We start from the raw sequence: 22,361 nt of genomic DNA, 5'->3' as shown, positions 1-22,361 counted from the left end.
CGTAGCGCATATGAGCTGCGCTACGCCCGCTTATATATACGCCGGTCTACCTGAATCCGGCTAAATATTTCCAAAATCCAGAATTACTTACCTGCATCCACTGTCAGGTGGAAAGGCAATTTTTATTTTTTTACAGCTGTCCAGAATTGAATTTTTAGAATCTCACATAAAGGCAAAGAGTTGCAGCACCTTCATATCTCAAGAAAAAAAGACAAGATAATATATGTTGTATTAAAAGCTGTTATATATTAACCTCAATCATTGTACATAAATATATTTCTAGAAATCTTACTACAAAAAAAATCTCCTCTATAGACACACACAGAGGGACGCAGGAAAAGGCCCGGGAAAACCTATTGATAAAACATTCCCGAGGCGATGTCAGTTTTCACAATCAATGTGGACGGCGGTGAAATGTTGAATAATCGGCTATGCCGCTTTGACTGCAGCAGCGATCGGAGCTTCGTCATTTGTGCAGACAGGATGGAGGTCGCCTTTTATCGCTCTGTCATCCGGTTCTCTGGAGGGCTGGAGAAGAAGCTTCACGCTCTGCTCGAAAATTAATCTGGGGTCAACAGAATTGAGGGGAGGGCAGTCACAAGACTCTCTCAATTTAAGGGCCTGTGGGAAGACAGAGGAAAAAAAAAAAAGGACAAGGTCAGCGTTTTGGAAAGCAAACATAATGTGCCGCTGGACTGATGAAGCAAAGCTCTGCAATACAGCGCCAGCCAATGGAATACATATGTTCTTGGTGCTATGACTGATAAAACAAATGGCATCTGCAGACATTTACAGTAAAACCTTGGTTTGAGAGCGTTTTGCAAGACAAGCTAATTTGTTCTAATGAATTGTGACTTGATATACAAGCGATGTCTTGATATACAAGTAGCATCATGTCACAACTGAGTATAAGAGAGAAGAGAGGCGCCTCCAAGTGTAGCAATATGGTTACATTTAACCACTTAAGACCCGGACCAAAATGCAGCTAAAGGCCCAGGCCAGGTTTTGCGATTCGGCACTGCGTCGCTTTAACAGACAATTGCGCGGTCGTGCGACGTGGCTCCCAAACAAAATTGACGTCCTTTTTTTCCCACAAATAGAGCTTTCTTTTGGTGGTATTTGATCACCTCTGCGGTTTTTATTTTTTGCGCTATAAACAAAAATAGAGCGAGAATTTTGAAAAAAAAACAATATTTTTTACTTTTTGCTATAAGAAATATCCCCCAAAAACATATATATATATATAAATATATATCAGTTTAGGCCGATACGTATTCTTCTACCTTTTTTTGGTAAAAAAAAAAATCTCAATAAGCGTTTATCGATTGGTTTGCGCACAATTTATAGCGTTTACAAAATAGGAGATAGTTTTATTGCATTTTTATTCATTTTTTTTTTTTTACTACTAATTGCGGCGATCAGCGATTTTTTTCGTGACTGCGACATTATGGCGGACACATCGGACAATTTTGACACATTTTTGGGACCATTGTCATTTTCATAGCAAAAAATGCATTTAAATTGCATTGTTTACTGTAAAAATGACAGTCGTAGTTTGGGAGTTAACCACAGGGGGCGCTGAAGGAGTTATGGTTTTTACCTAGTGTGTGTTTACAACTGTAGGGGGGTGTGGCTGTAGGTCTGATGTCATCGATTGTGTCTCCCTATAAAAGGGATCACTCGATCGATGCAGCCGCCACAGTGAAGCACGGGGAAGCCGTGTTTACATACGGTTCTCCCCGTTCTTCAGCTCTGGGGAGCGATCGCGAGGGGGTGGCTAAAAACGAATAGCCGTGCCCTCGTCCCGGATCGCTCCCACGGAAGAACCGACCGGCGCATGTACCGGGGGGGGGGGGAGGGGGGGCCCAATCGGACCCCCGACCTGCGAAAAGGCAGGGACGTACATGTACGCCCATCTGCCTGTACGTGCCATTCTGTGGACGTACATATACATGTGGTCGGTCGTTAAGTGGTTAATGAAGGTACAACATTTAGCAACATGTTGCTACACTTAGAGACGCCTCTCTTCTCTTTTATACTCTGGAGCTCCTGCTGGATTTGACTTCTAATCCCCTTGTGGAGGCTTCCATTTGTGGACGGACATTTTATGGTCACACAACCAATCACATCGCTATAATCTTTTTATATGGACTATAAACTGAAGGATTTATGAATAAATGGTTGTGGAACGAATCATCTGAGTTTCCATTATTTCTTATGGGGAAATTCACTTTGATATACAAGTGCTTTGGATTACAAGCATGTTTCGGGAACGAATTATGTTCGCAATCCAAGGTTTTACTGTACTACAATTCTATATAACCCCCCTTGAAGACCGGGTCTTTTCTGGCACTTTTTGTTTACATATAAAAAAATAATTTATTCTTTTGATTTGCTAGAAAATTACTTGGAACCCCCGAACATTATAGATTTTTAAAAGCAGGGGCCCTAGATAATAAATTGTTGGGTTTTGCAATTTTTTTTACGTCAGCAGTTTTTCAAACAATAAAAAAAATACTGTTTTTAATTTTAATGCAAAAAAACACAATGCATAACCCAGTTTTTGTAAAAGATGATGTTACACCAAGTAAATAGATACCAAACATGTCACAATTTAAAATTGCACATGCAATGGCGACAAACAACGTAAATTTTAGGTGAATTTGGTTGGTTGCTGATTGGTCGGTAAGTTTGAGCCTGGATATTTCATGTTTTTGTAAGAATATGCGCCCTTTCCAGCGCGCCTTATTGTATAGACCAGTCATAGGTAGGGGCAGTGACTTTTTCTTGTTGTATTTATGTCATTGTGGTCAGGCAGCACACTGGCACCTTTGCTTCCATGTGCTGAGTGTGAAGTGTGCTCCTGCCCCTTTAATGAGGGCTGGGCTACCTCCAGTCACCTGCCCCTTATCCATCCATTAGAAGTCATGTGCTCCTACTGAGGAGACTTAAAATGCAATGTTATAGTTAGGACTGCAGTATACAGAGCACCTTGACGGGGCCTGCAGCTTACACATGCATTTGCAAATGCGTGCAACTAAACCTCTGTTTTTAACGCACACTGTTAGACAGGTGAATTTGGTTGGTTGCCGATTGGTCGGTAAGTTTGAGCCTGGATATTTCATGTTTTTGTATGTATATGCGCCCTTTCCAGCGCTCCTTATTGTATAGACCAGTCATAGGTAGGGGCAGTGACTTTTGTTTGTTGTATTCTTGTCGGCCTGTTTCCCGTTGAGAAACCCGAGAGTGTGTATACTTACCTGTCGCCGTGGAAACCCACACATGCTCAAAATGACTTTGACCATGCGCGGTAGCTTCCACGGCATAGGTAGGGTGAAGCAAGATGGCGGCGACGGATGTGACGAGCGCATGCTCGTCGTACTCGTTGCCGTCACAGCGTTCTTGCCTTTCAAGAGAACTGCGGTTCTTTTGAAAGGTCTGTGTGTACACTCGGGCGGCAAGAGATTCTTGCCAAGAATCTCGTCGGGAAAAACAACGTGTAACGGTCACCACCGTTTACGACCTTCCATCCCATCCAAGACAGCTTATCGACACTCCACAATCAGGCAAACGAACACGACCCATAAGAATTCCCCCCAGACACGAGACACACAGCTCTGTGTTTCTGGTTTCAAATGTAATGACAACTTTAATGGTTTCTTTCAGTCTTATATACAGTACAAGGCATTAAAGGAACAATCAACTCCCCACCCACACATCACACAATGATCTCCTTCCAATCCACATCCCCAGACAGACGTTCTGTCTCCGACAAGTACCGTATTTTCCGGCGTATAAGACGACCCCCTAATTTTCCAGGAAAAATTTTGGGTTTGGGATATACTCACTGTATAAGACTACCCCCTTTTTTCCAAGCCCCACTGTGCCATTACATGCCCCCACTGTGCCATTACATGCCCCCACTGTGCCATTACATGCCCCCACTGTGCCATTACTTGCCCCCACAGTGCCATCACATTACATGCCCCCACAGTGCCATCACATTACATGCCCCCACAGTGCCATCACATTAAATGCCATCACATTAAATGCCATCACATTAAATGCCACACAAGTGCCATCACATTACTTTCCCCCACAGTGCCATCACATTACTTTCCCCCACAGTGCCATCACATTGCATGCCCCCACAGTGCCATCACATTACATGCCCCCACTTTCCCCCGCACTGTGCCATCACTCACGTTTTGCAGGCCGGTGACAGTCTCCATCTGCTGCGAGCGTCCATGATTTCAAAGCCGCGCGCCGTCTTCTCAGCGTGTCCTGTGATTGGCAGAACACAAATTTTCCCAGTAGCGCCTCTGTTCTATGTTCCGCCAATCACGGATGCCTTCTCATCTCGTCCGAGGATGAGAAGGCATCCGTGATAGGCGGAAAACAGAACAGAGGCGCTGCTGGGAAGATTTCTGTTCCGCCTATCACAGGACAGCGAGGACGCGCTGAGAAGACAGCGCGCAGCTTTGAAATTATAACGATCGCAGCTGCACGGAGACCGTACCCGGCGTATAAGACGACCCCCGACTTTGGATGCATTTTTTTGCATCCAAAAAGTCGTCTTATACGCCGGAAAATATGGTACATTCCACACATAAACAGTATTTAGCATACATAATTAGAGGTCTGGGAGCAGACCTGGATTAACACCTTTACACAAGGACAATGAAATGTCTTCCAGGCCCTGACTCAATTAGCATGTCACTAGTCAGGGCTAATCATAGAAAAGAGTCAGTATTGACTGGTTGGGTCACAATATCCTTTACAGACATTTAAAGAATATATGGTAGATTACTGTCCATGTTAAAACAATTCAATATATGTCTCTTTATTTCCTGGCTCAACCTGTGCCCAAAAGTGACTCCTGTTACACAACGTGTTTCTCCTGATGAGATTCTAGCCCGTGTGTAAGCGGCCTTAGTGTGGTGCCCTGATTTTTACACTCAAATACCATTTCTGCCAATCCAAGGCCACCGTTCCGGTTCCTTATTTTACAACAGCAGCAGCCCACCCATCGCCTAGACCAGTGTTTTTCGACTCCAGTCCTCAAGGCACACCAACAGGTCATGTTTTCAGGCTTTCCATTATTTTGCACAGGTGATTTGATCAGTTTCACTGCCTTAGTAATCACCACAGCCGTTTCATCTAAAGGAAATCCTGAAAACATGACCTGTTGGTGTGCCTTGAGGACTGGAGTTGAAAAACACTGGCCTAGACATCCCGTTGGGATATTATCAATGCATTTTTTCCGAATACATCAAGCACCTTGTAGGGGACAGTATAACGCACAATTCGTTAATACGAGTCCTTCAAAGGACAATAGGGAAAGAATGTTTTTTGTTGCGGAGTTTCAGAATTCCATTAACATCCTGAAACAGCAGTTTTCGGGTCTTTGTTTTAGGCAGTCGAATGTAACATTTCAGGCCCTCTGCCAGATTCTCAATACATAATGAACTGTAAACCCGCCGATTGCACAAACACAATTGTCCTTCAATGTTTCAGTGGCTTTGTACCGCCATGGACTGGGATAATTCATCCTCGCTGCCACGTCGGTTAGAGGTGGCGATAAAGCACATTAATAGCGTTTAATAAACACTGAGAGCGTTAATCAGGAAAACATATATTGTGAGCAATAAAATATGACCGGCGTCCTTTGAATGAGCCACAAATGTAATATCCCCAATTCGCTGGTCCCCGGGGAGCTCCGTGTCATCTTAAACGTACAATTTACAGCAAAATGCCCTCTAGGCAGAGGGGGGGGAGGGGGGGAGAGTTGGTTTGTCCCTGTAATTTTGTTATCGAATAGGACATGCCACATTAAACTGTACAAACTAGCTCTATCGAGTGTGTTATCTTCATCTCAATCGCTACAGTGAACAGATTGGGCCTCCGCGTCAAAGTGTCTGAAGGAAGAGTTCGCTGCCAATCAGATCATCCATTTCATGTTTTCAGTGTAGTAGGAGAGAATGAAATAGATAATCTGAATGCTTTCAACTTCGATCGGTCGTATATTACAGGCTTTAGAATGTTTGTTACAGACCTTTCATTTGAGGAAGTGTCAAATTGATACGAAACGCAACATTGGTGCGATCAATCAATATATGTTCGTCACAACCAAACTGGTCGGGATATTCCTTTCTTTAGAAATATTGCATGTTTTCAGTGTAGTAGGAGAGATTGAAATAGATAATCTGAATGCTTTCAACTTCGATCGGTCATATATTACAGGCTTTAGGGGCAGATCCACAAAAGCATTACGCCGGCGTATCTCTTTATACGTCGGCGTAATTTAAAATTTCCCGCGTCGTATCTTTGTTTGGTATCCACAAAACAAGATACGACGGCATCTGGGATCGATCCGACAGGCGTACGTCTTAGTACGCCGTCAGATCTTAGATGCAATTTTTCGGCGGCCGCTAGGTGGCGTTTCCGTCGAAATCCGCGTCGAGTATGCAAATTGGCTATTTACGGCGATCCACGAACGTACGTCCGGCCGGCGCATTTTTTTACGTCGTTTGCGTTTGGCTTTTTACGGCGTATAGTTAAAGCTGCTGTTATGAGGCGTACTGAATTTTAAAGCGGATGTGCCACTAAAACAATATATTAAAAGCCAGCAGGTACAAATACTGCAGCTGCTGACTTTTAATATAAGGACACTTACCTGTCCTGGAGTCCAGCGCCGATCGCAGCAGATGACGAGCCGATCGCTCGTCACCCTGCTGCTCCCCCCTCCATCCACGGTGAGGGAACCAGGAAGTGAAGCGCTCCGGCTTCACTGCCCGGTTCCCTACGGCGCATGCGCGAGTCGCGCTGCGCCCGCCGATTGGCTCCCGCTGTGTGCTGGGAGCCGAGTGTTCCCAGCATACAACGGGGGACGGATGGGAAGCAAGGAAAAAACCCGTCTTTTGCCCGTATCGTAGGGCCGGAAGTGGGTGCAGATACCTGTCTGTAGACAGGTATCTGCACCCCCCTCCCCCCTGAAAGGTGTCAAATGTGACACCGGAGGGGGGGAGGGTGCCGATCAGCGCGACTTCACTTTAGAGTGGAGATCCGCTTTAAGTATGGCTGTCGTTCCCGCGTACAATTTTGAATTTTTTTACGTAAGTCGTTCGCGAATAGGAATTTGCGTAGAATGACGTCACTGTCGTAAGCATTGGCTTGTTCCGGTTAAATTTCGACCATGCGCACTGGTATACCCCCAGGGACGGCGCATGCGCAGTTAAAAATTAACGTTGTTTACGTCGGGTCACGACGTATTTACATAAAACACGCCCCCATTACATCCATTTGAATTCTGCGCCCTTACGCCGCCGGAGATGCACTACGCCGCTTTAACTTACGGCGCGAATTCTTTGTGGATTCAAAATAAAATAAATAAGTTACGGCGGCGTAGTGTATCTTGGATACGCTGCGCCCGGCGGAAGATTACGCGCAGGTACGTGAATCTGCCCCTTTAGAATGTTTGTTACAGACCTTTCATTTGAGGAAGTGTCAAACTGATACGAAACGCGTCATTGGTGCTATCAATAAATATTTGTCACAACCAAACTGGTCGGGATATTCCTTTCTTTGCAGTTAGAAATATTGCAATACGCAGCTTTTCCGCAGGTGCCTCTGCAACACCAGGCACATTGGGGCCTACTCCACCACATTCTACCACAACATCCTGATACCCCTCTGTCAGGAACATCATATCAGCCATCAGGGAGATTGTGCCAGCAGTAAGGTCTATGCCAGTGGTTCTCAACCTTTCTAGTGGCGTGACCAATTGACAACATTTCCCAAGTTGCGGGGACCCTTAACTACTTGAGATCCGCGCTATAGACAAATGACGTCCACAGCGCGGCTCTCAAGTGCGGAGTGGACGTCTTTTTGTGTGCATTACCCGCGCGCCGCTAGGGGGCGCGCAGCGGGTAAACACTGTGCCGGCGCATCGCTGGGAAGCCGATGCGTGTACCTAGCGGCGGTGATGTCCGCCGGGTACACGCGATCGGCGGTGACAGCAGGGACGTGGAGCTCTGTGTGTAATGATGGGGTGTAAACACAGAGCTCCACATCCTGTCAGGGAGAGAGGAGACCGATCTGTGTCCCTTGTACATAGGGACACAGCATCGGTCACCTCCCCCAGTCAGTCCCCCTCCCCCCACACAGTTAGAACACACCCAGGGAATACATTTAACCCCTTCCTCACCCCCTAGTGTTAACCCCTTTCCTGCCAGTCACATTTATACAGTAATTAGTGCATTTTTATAACACTGATCGCTGTATAAATGTGAATGGTTCCAAATTTGTGTCAAAAGTGTCCGATATGTGACAAAAAAAAAAAACGCAGATCGCCGCCATTACTAATAAAAAATAAATCATAAATCTATCCCCTATTTTGTAGACGCTATAACTTTTGCGCAAACCGATCAAATACGCTTATTGCGATTTTTTTTTTTTTAAACAAAAATATGTAGAAGAATATGTATCGGCCTAAACCAAGGAAAAATATATATTTTTAAAAAAAAAATTGGGACAAAAAGTAAAAAATATTGTGTTTTTTTTCCAAATTTTCTGTCTTTTTTTGTTTCTAGCGCAAAAAATAAAAATCGCAGAGATGATCAAGTACCACCAAAAGAAAGCTCTATTTGTGGGAAAAAAAATGATAAAAAAAATAATTTGGGTACAGTGTTGTATGACCACACAATTGTCATTCAAAATGCATCAGCGCTGAAAGCTGAAAATTGGTCTGGGCACGAAGGGGGTTTAAGTGCCCAGTAATGAAGTGGTTAACAGTAAAAATATTTTCGTAGTGTGGGTTGTCAGCATCAGTGGCTGGTGCTCACATTTATAGGGGGGGCGCAAACAAACTGAAAAATAAAAAAACACATTAATTGCCGCCAATGTGCCCATTAAAAGCAGCCACTGTGCCCATCAAACGCCACCAGTTTGCCCCCTCAAATACAGCCAGTTTGTCCCCAGCGCCGCCCTCCTCCACGCTCCCTCATCTCTTCTTCCGTCCTTGATGTCTTCTCCCGCCCTCGATGTCGCTTCAGCTAACCGGGTTACCGGTAACCAGACCCGGTGAACCCGATTGGCTGAGACGCCTGTCAGTGTTAACCAGGGAATGCACAGCCCGTGCGTCCCCTGGTTAACTATTTGGAAGCCGACAGGCTGTAATTGGGAAGCCTATGAGAGACACTTCCAAAAACCAATCAGCCGCTGTTATTCATGCAATGCATGTATGTATGTAGTATTGTTGACTTGAGTGACAGTCGCAGGAGAGAGGGGGCGGCGCTGCTGTGCTCACTATGGACGCACCGTCACTGGTCAGCACCCAAGGCAAGACAAGTAATTTGCGCCCCTAACCCACAGACATTAAAGGGGTTGTAAAGGAAAACATATTTTTTTCATAATAAGCATCCTTTACCTGCAGACATTCCTCTTTTCACTTCCTCATTCTTCGTTTTTGCTCAGAAGTTGCTCTATTTCTTCTCTGTTCTGTTCACTTCCTGCTTGTCTGATTGTTACTCACCACCGTGAAGGGAGGCTTTACTGCGGTGGTCAGTAACGTGCTCACCCCCTCCTGGGAACTACATCTGTGCGGCAGGACGCTCTCTACATGTTAGAGACTTCAAGGAGGTGTGAATTACTGGGCGTGCCGCAATTCATACTGGGAAATGTAGTTCTTACATGAACGAGCGCCGCAAACCAGGAAGTGAATGAGAGAACAGAAACCAGAACGCCGGAGGTGATATAGATGAAGGAATTAATAGGTATTTACTCGTTTTTTAACAGAATCATTACAGTATTCTGTCTGTCTACCTTGCAGACATTAATTTTAGGCAAAACATTTTTTTTTTTTAAGAATGTACCACTCTTTCTCTTTGTTGTCCTTTTTCCCTTTTATCTCTCTCAATGCTAATTTCTTCTTTTTTTTCCCCCCATCCCCCTCTCTAGTCATCTTTCTTGTTCTTTCTCCCCCTTTTTCTTTGTTCCTCTCCCTTCCATGTATTTTCAAATTATTTTCCTTGTGTATATATACACACATTGCTTTGATTCTGCCACCTAGCGGGCGTGCGCCTGCCGTGTTCTTCGTGCCCACGGGACCCGCAGACTCGATGTCCGCCGGTGTCCCGCGATCGGGTCACCGAGCGGCAGAACAGGGGAGATGTCTATGTAAACAAGACATCTCCCTGTTCTGCCTAGTGACAGAACACTGATCGTCTGCTCCCTCTCATCGGGAGAAGCGATCAGTGATGTGTCACAGCAAGCCACACCCTTACAGTTAGAATCACTCCCTAGGACACACTTAACCCCTTCCCCGCCAGTCACATTTATAAAGTAATCAGAGCATATTTATAGAGCTGATCACTGTATAAATGTGAATGTTCCCAAAATAGCATCAAAAGTGTCCGATGTGTCCGCCATAATGTCGCAGTCACGATAAAAATCGCAGATCGCCGCCATAACTAGTAAAAAATAATAATAATAATAAAGATGCCATAAAACGACCCCCTATTTTGTAGACGCTATAACTTTTGCGCAAACCAATCAATATACGCTTATTACGATTTTTTGTTTACCAATAATATGTAGAAAAATACGTATCGGCCTAAACTGAGGAAAAAGTTAGGGCAAGATTCAGGTAGAATTGCGGTGGCGTAACGTATCGTAGATACGTTACACCATCACAAGTTTTCATCGCAAGTGCCTGATTCACAAAGCACTTGCAATGAAAACCTACGCTGGCGGCCTCCGGCGTAAGCACGCGTAATTTAAATGGGCGTGTGCTATTTAAATTAGGCGCGTTCCCGCACCGGACCTACTGCGCATGCTCCGTTTCGAAATTCCCGCCGTGCTTTGCGCGAAGTGACGTCATTTTTCCGAACGGCGACGTGCGTAGCGTACTTCCGTATTCCCGGACGTCTTACGCAAACTACGTGAATTTTTAAATTTCGACGCGGGAACGACGGCCATACTTTAAACAGCACATACGTGTGCTGTCTAAAGTTAGGGCACCTAAAACGACGACTAACTTTGCGACGGGAAACTAGACTAGCAGCGACGTAGCGAACGCGAAAATCCGTTGTGGATCGCCGTAACTGCTAATTTGCATACCCGACGCTGGTTTACGACGCAAACTCCCCCCAGCGGCGGCCGCGGTATTGCATCCTAAGATCCGACAGTGTAAAACAATTACACCTGTCGGATCTTCTGGATATCTATGCGTAACTGATTCTATGAAGATAGAGATACTCCGTCGTATCTCGACTGTGAATCTGGCCCTTAGTTTTTATATATATATGTTTATTTTTTTGGGGGGGGATATTTATTATATCAAAAAATTTAAAATATTGAATTGTTTTAAATTGTCGCTCTTTTTTTTTGTTTTTAGTGCAAAAAATAAAAACCGCATTATCAAATACCACCAAAAGAAAGCTCTATTTGTGGGAAAAAAAGAAGGACTTTGGGAGCCACGTCGCACGGCTGCACAATTACCAGTTAATGCAGCGCAGTGCCAAATTGTAAAAAGTGGTCAAGTCTTTGGGCAGCCAAATGGTCCGGGGCTGAAGTGGTTAAAAGCAGATAAAAATACTATAAAAACGTGCAATGTTCCCAAATTAAGAGACGGAAGCGACCCCAGAAAACATCGTCTCTCCGACAACTATTTTGGGAACTTTCGGGTTGCCAAGAGACGGGTCTATGTTTAACGAATACCAAGACAACCGAGCTGGCAGGCCTGCCTAGCATTTTCGAGACATGAAAGATGCAGAGCTCTGTCTCCAAAAAGACGGGATTAAAAGGTTTTCTGCGTAGCGCATCAAGACTCTGAGAGAGGAATACAGGAAAACGCCATGAATGTTTCTTTCAGGGAGCCGCTGTGAGATGTGATTGATGTGACACAAGTATGATGGAAAATGAGAAGGGAGGGTACCAGACATAAAGGTTAGATGAAGTAGAAGACAAAAAGAGATTTCATTTGGCATCCAACCAAGTCTTGGCAGACGCGCTCGGCTCGTTTACACAAAACTAGTGGGAAAGGCAACAGAGGCATTGCGGGGAGCAACAGATGTCCGCTTTCTTGCCTCTACTACAAATAAAATTTGATTGGTTAATAAAGAGGCGTGTGTTATTTGGACCATTCTGAGAAAAGTGACAGGTTCTCTTGTCCTCCTGCGCTCTGTTAGTAAATACGCAATAGACATGCAATAATGTACGGTATAGTATGCGTTCCGTTAAGGCATTCTCATTTATTATGAATGGGCTGCCAATGCACCGCAACGGATGAAAGAAAAATGTGCACGACCCTTTTTTTGCACTGCGGTGATTTGGGCTGCACGGTAACATACGACAGGGTGACATTGCCAAATGGCCCCCGCAAAAAACATACAGAAGCAGTGTTCATTTTGGCAGCAAATTTTGATTTAGTTTTAGTCTTATAGTCAGATTCACGTAGAGATACGATGGTGTATAAGTAGATACGCCGTCGTAACTCCGAATCTACGCCGTCGTATATTTAAGCGTATTCTCAAATTGAGATACGCTTAAATGTAGCTAAGATACGACCGCCGGCGTATCTTAGCTGTCTGTTTACGCTGGCCGCTAGGGGCGTGTACGCTGATTTACACATAGAATGCGTAAATCAGCGAGATACGCCTATTCACGAACGTACGCTTGCCCGTCGCAGTAAAGATACGCCATTTACGTAAGGCGTTTTCAGCCGTTACGATAATCCACCAAAAAGATGGCGCAGCCAATGATAAAGTGGAGCTTCACCCAAAAACTCAATTTTTAACATTAGATTGATGCTCATTTTGTGAAGGGGAATCGGGTGTTTTTTTTTTAAATCAAAGCCGTACTTACCATTTTAGAGAGAGATGTTCTCCGCCGCTTCCGGGTATGGGTACTGGGCGTTCCTATTTGATTGACAGGCTTCCGACGGTCGCATACAGCGCGTCACGATTTTCCACAGGCGGTGGTCTCAGCGGGGGGCATCAATGGCGCCGCCATCTTCGGCCTTGTGGCTTTACTTCCCGATTCCCTAGTGCGCATGCACGAGTCGCGCTGTGCAATGCCACTGATCCCTGCTGTCTTCTGGGACAGCACGGGGGGGGGGGGGGGCGGACGTAGCGTAGACTCCCACAGATAATGCGGGGGTCTATGCCCGAAAGTGGGTGCAAGTACCCGTCTTAGACAGGTATCTGCTCCCCCCTGCTGAAAGCTGCCAAATGCGACACCGGAGGGGGGGAGGAATCCAGACAGCGGAGGTTCCATTTTTGTGTGGACCTCCGCTTTAACTTTAGGACCACTTTAGCGATAATGTTATTTAGTCTGTTTAAATCCAAAATTAGCTAACTGGAGCTCTTGCAATTTGAAATTCAGAACAATAAAGAGAGTGGCCCAGATTCACAAAGCACTTACGCCGACGTATAACAAGATACAGCCGACGTAAGTGCAAATGTGCGCCGTCGTATCTGTGCGCCGGACCCACAAACTAAGATGCGCCTAAAAACAAGCTTCATCCCGCCGACGTAACTTGCCTACGCCGGCGTAGGGTGGGCGCACATTTAGGCTTTACGCATGGTGGCGCTTCCATTGATTAGCCATTCAAATATGCAAATGAGTGAAATACGGCGATTCACGAACATACGTGCGCCCGACGCAGTGCGCGCAAGTTGTACGTCCGGCGTAAACTTATTCCCCATAAAGGAGGTGTAACCCAGCAGCAGACATGCAAAGGTCTGCACCAGGGAACACAAGCCGGCGTATTTTTACGTTGAACGTGTCTGGCTGGGCGTAGCTGGTCAATTGGGACAAGAGTGAAGTTTTTTGGATGAGGAAGGAGGGGGATCAGTTCCCCCCTTCTGGACGTGCTCCCCACGTCCGTACCAGAAATTCGAGACCTTGGCATTCATTTCGGCCCGGGTGACTATCCCAAGCTAAACTGGCTGGGCGTAGGATACTTTCAGCAACTCGTGAGTTTTCATAAGCTGCTTTATATCGGATTTTATTTCTATATCATGGACAGTACTCAATTTTCTCTAGAGAGATTATTCCTGCTCTTATAGAAAAGATTTGGATTTGGGTTGGACAAGGCTTCAAGGTGAACCCAGTTCTGTACGCAGTGATCCGGCGTAGTTTAGGCAGTTGTTCCGACGTGGTTGTGAGCATGCGCATGGGGATGCGTCCACGTCTCGGCGCATGCGCAGTTCGTGATACGTATCTGTCTGGCGCTCGGCCTATCATTTGCATGGGGTCACGCCTCATTTGCATGGCTCACGCCCACTTCCACCTACGCCGGCGTACGCCTTCGAAACCCATCGCAGCCTTGGGAGCACTGGCTTGGTGAATTCCATGCTTGCCTCTCTGCGCTGCGTTGGCGTAGCGTACATTGTTTGCGCTACGGAGGCGTAATGTGCGCCCGCTCTCTGTGAATCTGGGCCAGTATGTATAAAAAGACATGGAAGCACGTTGCAGCTATCACAATTATTTAAACCCGGCAGTAGTTTTAAGAAATAATTTCGCTCAGTTATAAAGAAAGATTGCAGTAAATAACACTGACTGCATTAAAAAATTGCTTTCACAATTGTGAAAGGACTTCTACATGAACTGAAGGGAGCTTTCCCATACTAGCCCGAGGTTGTCCTTTAAGATTCCTAATAGCCGGTATTGAAAATTCATCTCGAAATCGTATAATGTAACAGCGGAGCGTGAATATTTGCACACATTTAAGCTCAGCGAGCAGAAGGAGTGTGACGGTCTGCGACCATCGAGATTAGCGGCATCTGCAAGCAATATATTTACATGCGGGCGCACATTGCAAGAGTACGGACTGAGTCAGATCAGTCGAAGCAGATCCACATGGACATCCAATTATATCTGTATTCACAGGCATTACTCGCTTCAGCCACAAGGAAAACCACTCAAAGGAACGAGATTGTTTGTGCGTCGTTATTAGACCGTTTGCCTAGCTGGCCAAATAAGATGTTTGAGAAGCAAAAGATGAGTTTTTGAATTGGTCCTGCATTGTACGTGACGATGAGGTGGTGACATGACCTGTTGAAGACCGGCGAGGAGGAAAGCTTTGCCAGCATTACATTTTTCATGTGCTGCAGGAACCACCTTCACATTTTTTCTTCTGCTGGCTTGGATATGCAAAAAGTAGCCAATCTTCAAATTTCAGCAACAGTTTTAAGCTGCTTTATATCGGAATTTATTATTTCTATATCACGGACAGTACTCAATTTTCTCTAGAGATTATTCCTGCTCTTATAGAAAAGATTTGGATTCGGGTTGGACAAGGCTTCAAGGTGAACCCAGTCTGTTTATGGATTGCAGACTCGCCAAACGAGATAGAGATTATTCCTGCTCTTATGGATAGGATTTGGATTCGGGTTGGACGAGGGTTTAAGGCGAACCCAGTATATATATATTCAGTATATTCAGTATATTCATGGGACCTGCCATGCGTGCTTCCTGGCTGTGAATAAGGAACATATGCTTCTTACCTTCCTGCTTACATGTATGGGAATCACGCCATGGCAGTTTGGCCAATCAAGATGGCTGAAGATGATAAAACCCACTAGAAGACCAGGTAAAGATGTTGGCCAGATTATTTCTGGTTTAATCCTTTCCAGTTTTTCTTTATTTATGGCCATTCCACAACTTTATTGGTGACCTCGTGGATCCTCACTTCCGGGATCGCTCTATCCCCCATGTTGGAGTGTATTTTCTCTGCCTTGTTTGATCCTCACTGGGATCTAATGTTCCGGTAAGGGTCAGTGTGTGTGGTGGTGGTGGTCCAGATTTTTTCACATTGTCCGTCAGTTAACCACTGGGTGTAGTCCTATGTGTGTTTTGATTTATGGTTTTACACTATGAGTTTTTTTCTTTGGATGCTCTGTGACGTAATCGGTGGTTACTGAGGAACCCGTCAGGTGGCGTGCTACATCCATTTCCACATTGCGATCATTCCTGCATGACTTGATCCATTGGGATCATTGTTTCCGGTAAGGGGCAGCATTGTCGTTTTGGGTGACCTGCTTATTATTTCATCTAATGCAGGAGTAGTCTCCGATATTATACGGATTGAGCACCGTTTATACTTTGCAAGAAAAGTTTGGTTCTTCAAACTATTTTTTGTACTGCATTTTTGCATTTATTATCACAGACTGTTTTTTCAAAATATTTTTTCACTAGGATATTTCAATTTGTTTAGCGCGACTCCTTCTTCTTTCTTTGTACTATTTATGTTGTATAACATTTTGAGTCGCAGCTTTATTTGGTTCACATTTTTTTGAGGTATGCGCACTGTTCTTTCTATTTTATATTCATGGATTGCAGACCCGCTAAACGAGATAGCGATTATTCCTGCTCTTCTGGATAAGATTTGGATTCAGGTTGGACGTGGGTTCGAAGTGAACCCAGTAGGTTCATGGATTGCAGACCTGCCAAACGAGATAGAGATTATTCCTGCTCTAATGGATAAGATTTGGATTGGACATGGGTTTAAGGGGATCCCAGTCTGTTTGTGGATTGCAGACCCGCCAAACGAGATAGAGATTATTCCTGCTTTTATGGATAGAATTTGGATTCAGGTTGGACGAGGATTCAAGGCAAACCCAGTCTATTTGTGGATTTCAGACCCGTCAAACTAATGCAGGCCGTTCCCTCACACAAGATTTGGGTTGGACGTGGGTTCAAGGTGAACCCAGTCTGTTCATGGTTTGAAGACCTGCAAAACGAGATAGAGATTATTCCTGCTCTTATGGATAAGATTTGGATTCAGGTTGGATGAGGGTTCAAGGCGAACCCAGTCTGTTCATGGATTGCAGACCGTTCCCTCACACAAATTTGAGAACGAGATGTTTGTGCGTTGTTATTAGACCGTTTGCCTAGCTGGTCAAATAAGATGTTTGAGAGGCAAAAGATTGGTTTTTGAATTGGTCCTGCATTGTACGTGACGATGAGGTGGCGACATGACCTGTTGGAGACCGGCGAGGAGGAAAGCTTTGCCAGCATTACATTTTTCATGTGCTGCAGGAACCATGTTCACATTGTTTCTTCTGCTGGCTTGGATATGCAAAAAGTAGCCAATCTTCAAATTTCAGCAACACGTGAGTTTTCATAAGCTGCTTTATATCGGAATTTATTATTTCTATATCACGGACAGTACTCAATTTTCTCTAGAGATTATTCCTGCTCTTATGGATAAGATTTGGGTTGGACGAGGGTTCAAGGTGAACCCAGTAGGTTCATAGATTGCAGACCCACCAAACGAGATCGAGATTATTCCTGCTCTTATGGCCAAGATTTGGATTTGGGTTGGACGTGGTTTCAAGGTGAACTCAGTCTGTTCATGGATTGCAGACCCGCCAAACGAATGTGGCCATTCCCTCACACAAATTCCTGTGTAATAGAAACAGACAGGGAGGGATCCAGGGTGACATTGTTGACCAAATTTGGAAATTGACTAAATCTGTTCAAGGACTGCCATTAAAGACCAGTGTCGTTGGACAACGTGATGGACAATGGAGTTACGTCAATGAACAAAGTGATTGGTACTGGATTAGTTTAGGGGAAATAAATAGCATTTAAAAAATAGTTTTCATAATGTAATTAAAGGACTTTTTCTAAGGTGTTTCATATATCAAAAGGGGAAGAAAAGCATAACGATAACTTGAGAGATTCCAACCAACCAGCAGGATATATACACGAGCAGATCACCCTGGCGGATGACGTAGGCTCACCCGAGGTGTGGGGTCTAAGTGCAAACTGGTGTTCACCAGAGCTCCTGATGGTGGAGATGGGCTTGCTGCTCGTTAGTACCAGGTCGTGGTCCTCAGGATCACCTCACCAGGAGATGAGCAAGCGGGGATCCAGTGCCAGATATACTGTAGCAGGTAGGAATAAGCAGAAGTGTAGTCAGTAAACAAGCCAAAGGTTAGTAACAAGTGGTTACAGGTTGGGATCAAGCAGAAATGTAGTCAAGGAACAAGCCAAAGGTCAGTAATGTGTGGTAGCAAAGATACGGACAGCAGCAAGAGTGACCAGAGCGAGATATTGGCTGGAGAGAGCACAATGATCTGACAAACAGTAAGTGCAAAGGCATGGCTTAAGTAGGAAGTTCATGAGAGGAGCAAAAAGTTCAAAGTTCACAAGAAATAAGTTACAAATAAAGATTATCCGAGGGAATGTCCATCATCCCAGGTGGCTCAGTAAGAAGAGACATCGCCAGATACACATCACAGGTTTAGATCCGGGTCCTGACACATGTATAAAAAAGAGATATATGCAATTACCTTTTTTAACCCGCTCCAGTCTGTTCATATGATTCCACAGCTCCGGCTCCCCTGTGTGAGTTAAAGGCTACTGCAGGGGAGAGGAGGCAGCGTTGGCAACGGCTTGTCCAAATTAAGCTATAGGTGATGTCACAGCTCCCAAAAATACACAGCCGTTGGTGAGTGCTCCCTGGGCCAGAGATGCTGCATCACATGACCAGAGTGTAGTGGACGGAAAAACAGTAACTAGACAGATTTTTTATTACACTTTAAGCATTTGGTGGAATGGGTAAGGGGATCTAATGTACCCCTATACCAGGGGCGGACTGACAACTCATGGGGCCCCCGGGCAATAGGAGATTATGGGGCCCCCAGACAATAAGTGATTATGGGGCCCTCGGGCAATAGGAGATTATGGGGCTCCCGGGCAATAGGAGATTATGGGGCTCCCGGGCAATTGGAGATTATGGGGCCACACAGTATACACACACACACAGTATATACACACAGACACACAATATACACACACACACAGTATACATACACACAGAATACACATACACACACCATCCGACTGGAGTCGGACCACTTGGCCTTCAGGAGAAAGATCAAAACCCATCTCTTCTGAGGTCAAGGGGTTCCTTACCCATGAAATGGATACAGCGCCCAGAGGCGATTCAGTTCGCGTGTGTTGCGCTTTACAAGTTTCTCACTCCCTCACTCACTGAGAAGGTACTGGAGAGGAGGGCAGCTATAATCTTGGCATTTTTAGACCAAAAGGATGTTGGTAAGGGACATTTCAGGGACAGATGTAAAAAAACAAAAATAAAAATAAAAAAGGTTTTTACATACTCTCCCTGGTTTTACTGAGGCTGGGAACCCTGATGGCCACCCCCCCCCCCCCAAGTGGCATGGGACCCTCGTACCCGAATGGTCAGTCCGCCACTGCCCTATACTCATTCCCCTTAAATGGGTTGGATATCTAGGGGGGGGGGGGCTTTACTCAAAGGGGTTTCCAGATTCTACCATAATTCCCCCCTCCCTATATTACTCCCACCTCGTCTTGGAGCAACGAAGGTGAGGAAGCGATCCATGTCCCATAATATTGTTACAAGGGTGCCTTGCAAGGCACCCCTCCTAATGTTGAAGGGCATGTGGCCTGGTCTGGTACGGGAAGAAGAAGGGGAGGATGGGAACGCATGCTTGCTGTCCTCCAATTTCTGGCCACCCAAACTGCATGCCTGAAAAACTATCAATGTGGAGTTTTTAGGAAAATCCCAATTTTTTTTTATCAGTTTTTTTAATCCTAAACTGTTAACCACTTAAGGACCGCCTAACGATGATATACGTCGGCAGAATAGCACCGCTGGGCACAATCACGTACCTGTATGTGATTGTATAAAGCCCAGCGGTGGGTCGCGGCCGCGTGCCCGCGGCTCGCTCCCGCGACCCGGTCTGAAGCTCCGTGACCTCGGCCGCGGGACCTGATCGCCGCTACAGTCCCGCGATCGGTCCCCGGAGCTGAAGAACAGGGAGAGCCGCGTGTAAACACACCTTCCCCGTTCTTCACTGTGGCGCTGTCATTGATTGTGTGTTCCCTAATATAGGAACGCACAATCAATGACGTCAGACCTACAGCCACACACCCCTACAGTTGTAAACACACTTCAGGGAACACATAACCCCTTCAGCGCCCCCTTGTGGTTAACTCCCAAACTGCAACTGTCATTTTCACAATAAACAATGCATCTTAAATGCATTTTTTGCTGTGAAAATGACAATGGTCCCAAAAATGTGTCAAAAACGTCCGAAGTGTCCGCCATAATGTCAGTCACGAAAAAAATCGCTGATAGCGGCCATTAGTAGTAAAAAGATAATAAATAATAAAAATGCAATAAAACTGTCCCCTATTTTGTAAACGCTATAAATTTTGTGCAAACCAATCGATGAACGCTTATTGCGATTTTTTTTTACCAAAATATGTAGAAGAATACGTATCGGCCTAAACTGAGGAAAACATTTTTTTTATATATGTTTTTGGGGGATATTTATTATAGCAAAAAGTAAAAAATATTGCATTTTTTTAAAAATTGTCGCTCTATTTTTGTTTATAGCGCAAAAAATAAAAACCGCAGAGGTGATCAAATACCACCAAAAGAAAGCTCTATTTGTTGGAAAAAAAGGATGCCAATTTTGTTTGGGAGCCACGTCGCACGACCGCGCAATTGTCAGTTAAAGCAACGCAGTGCCGAATCGCAAAAAGGGGCCTGGTGTTTTACCTGCATTTTGGTCCGGGTCTGAAGTGGTTAAGTAACACCATGTGCAGATTTAAAGCATTCCCATGTCGTACGTTTGTGTATTTTCAATGTTGCCCTTTAAGCGGCATGAAAAGACCATCTCCGTGCTAAATTAAATATATATTTTTTTATGTTTTTTGCCCATGGCAGTGCACAGCTACCCATGCCTTTTAACAATACTTTGCTGGTTGGCCTTGAAAATGGCCAGAAAATAATAGCAAGGTGGTTTTTGAGGCTAGTGAGAATTCTGCGCTCGGAGTCCACAGACTTCTTGCTGGGTTCACCACATGATGAAGGTTATTAACAATTTTTTAATTACGTAAAAATAAAAGTCACTAAACAAATCTCAAAGTGGTTTAAAAAAAAAAATCAATTGTGCACAAAAGGAGAAAAAGAGAGGAAAAGCGGCTCGTTAATATCTGTGAAGGCTGCCCTCCGACGCATTAGCCAAGACGGCGTAGAATGATTGGCTGGCCGGTACAGATAGAGAGCTGCCTTGTGAAGCCAATGAGAGCCAACCTCACCGCAGACACTTGGGCACAATGTATACGAGGCAGGTAGGGGTCCCATGTCTGGGATAGGGAAAGGCCTGTGCTGGCAGTCTGACTATTGGAACCCTACAGGAGGATCTGTGCAGCATGGCAGAAGATGGCTGAAAGTGTGGTGCCTGTTATGGGAAATGCCAACAAAATGTGATCTTTCTACTGACAAAGAAAAGCACCAACTAGAGTGAAAGTAAAATATAAATGAAAACAATTTAATAATTGAGCATTATTCAAAATGACCATTCAATTGCAATATCAAGCAATGCTAGTACTCCGTACAGGACCTCTCAGATATCCCATAACTCTGCTCACATGGTCGCCACACAACTTGAAGTCTAGTTACAAAGGGCCAGATCCACAGCCAGGCGGCGCAACTTAACTTTTCCCATTTAAGTTACACCGCCGCAAATTTCCCAAGTTAGTGCCCGATCCACAAAGCACTTACCTGGAAATTTGCAGCGGTGTAACTTAAATTTGTCCAGCGCAAGGCGTGCCCAATCTAATGGGGCGAGTCCCATTTAAATTAGGCGCGCTCCCGCGCCGGAGGTACTGCGCATGCTCCCGACGTTATTTTCCCGATGTGCTTTGCGCGGATTTACGTTGCGCCGGGTTTTGAGAATCGCGACGGGCGTAAAAAAAAAAAGTTGCGGCGGGAAAAAATTTTTTTTTAAAAAAAATGACAGCGACGCGGGATAGAAGGGTGTACTTTTACAAGGTGTAAACAGTTTACACTTTGTAAAAGCAGCCCTAATTTTGCGACGGCAAACTAATACTTACGGAGAAAAAACGAAGCGAAAAAGCTTTGTGGATCTCCGTAAGTTTTAATTTGCATACCCGACGCTGGATTTCGACGAGAAATGCCCCCAGCGGCGGCGGCGGTACTGCATCCTAAGATCCGACAGTGTAAGTCCCTTACACATGTCGGATCTTCTGCCTATCTATGTGAAACTGATTCTGTGGATCAGTTCCATAGATAGAAACAGGGATACGACGGCGTATCAATAGATACGCCGGCGTATCCCTTTTGTGGATCAGGCCCAAAGAGCCTGAAAGGGGATGTAAAGGTTCATTTTTTATTTTCCTTTAAGCCAGGGTTCGTTGAAGTCCAGGCGCCAGGTCGCAATTGCGACTAGAATTAGAGACCTGGCACCTGGGGAACGAAGCATAGGATACCCCATCGTGTGTCTGCGTGCGCCCCCATCTCCCCGCCGTGCAATCGCGTCGGGCCGCGCCGGCCG

At 45.2% G+C, this 22,361-nt stretch overlaps 1 protein-coding gene across 4 annotated transcripts in view; it reads right to left on the bottom strand.

The window, feature by feature from the left end:
* Positions 1-224: 224 nt before the first annotated feature.
* The window catches only part of OMA1 (OMA1 zinc metallopeptidase), an 87,627-nt gene continuing 65,490 nt past the window's right edge, over positions 225-22,361 (bottom strand). For all 4 annotated transcript variants that reach the window (XM_040360836.1, XM_040360833.1, XM_040360834.1 and 1 more), the window contains one exon: positions 225-621. In XM_040360836.1, the coding sequence (XP_040216770.1) occupies positions 430-621 (192 nt within the window). In that variant the 3' untranslated portion in view covers positions 225-429. The remainder of the gene's footprint in view (positions 622-22,361) is intronic.

This window comes from Rana temporaria, chromosome 7 (genome assembly GCF_905171775.1).
Source record: "Rana temporaria chromosome 7, aRanTem1.1, whole genome shotgun sequence".
Lineage (NCBI taxonomy): Eukaryota > Metazoa > Chordata > Amphibia > Anura > Ranidae > Rana > Rana temporaria.
The sequence above is the reverse complement of the archived record's forward strand: the minus strand, read 5'-3'. Positions and strand labels throughout refer to the sequence as shown.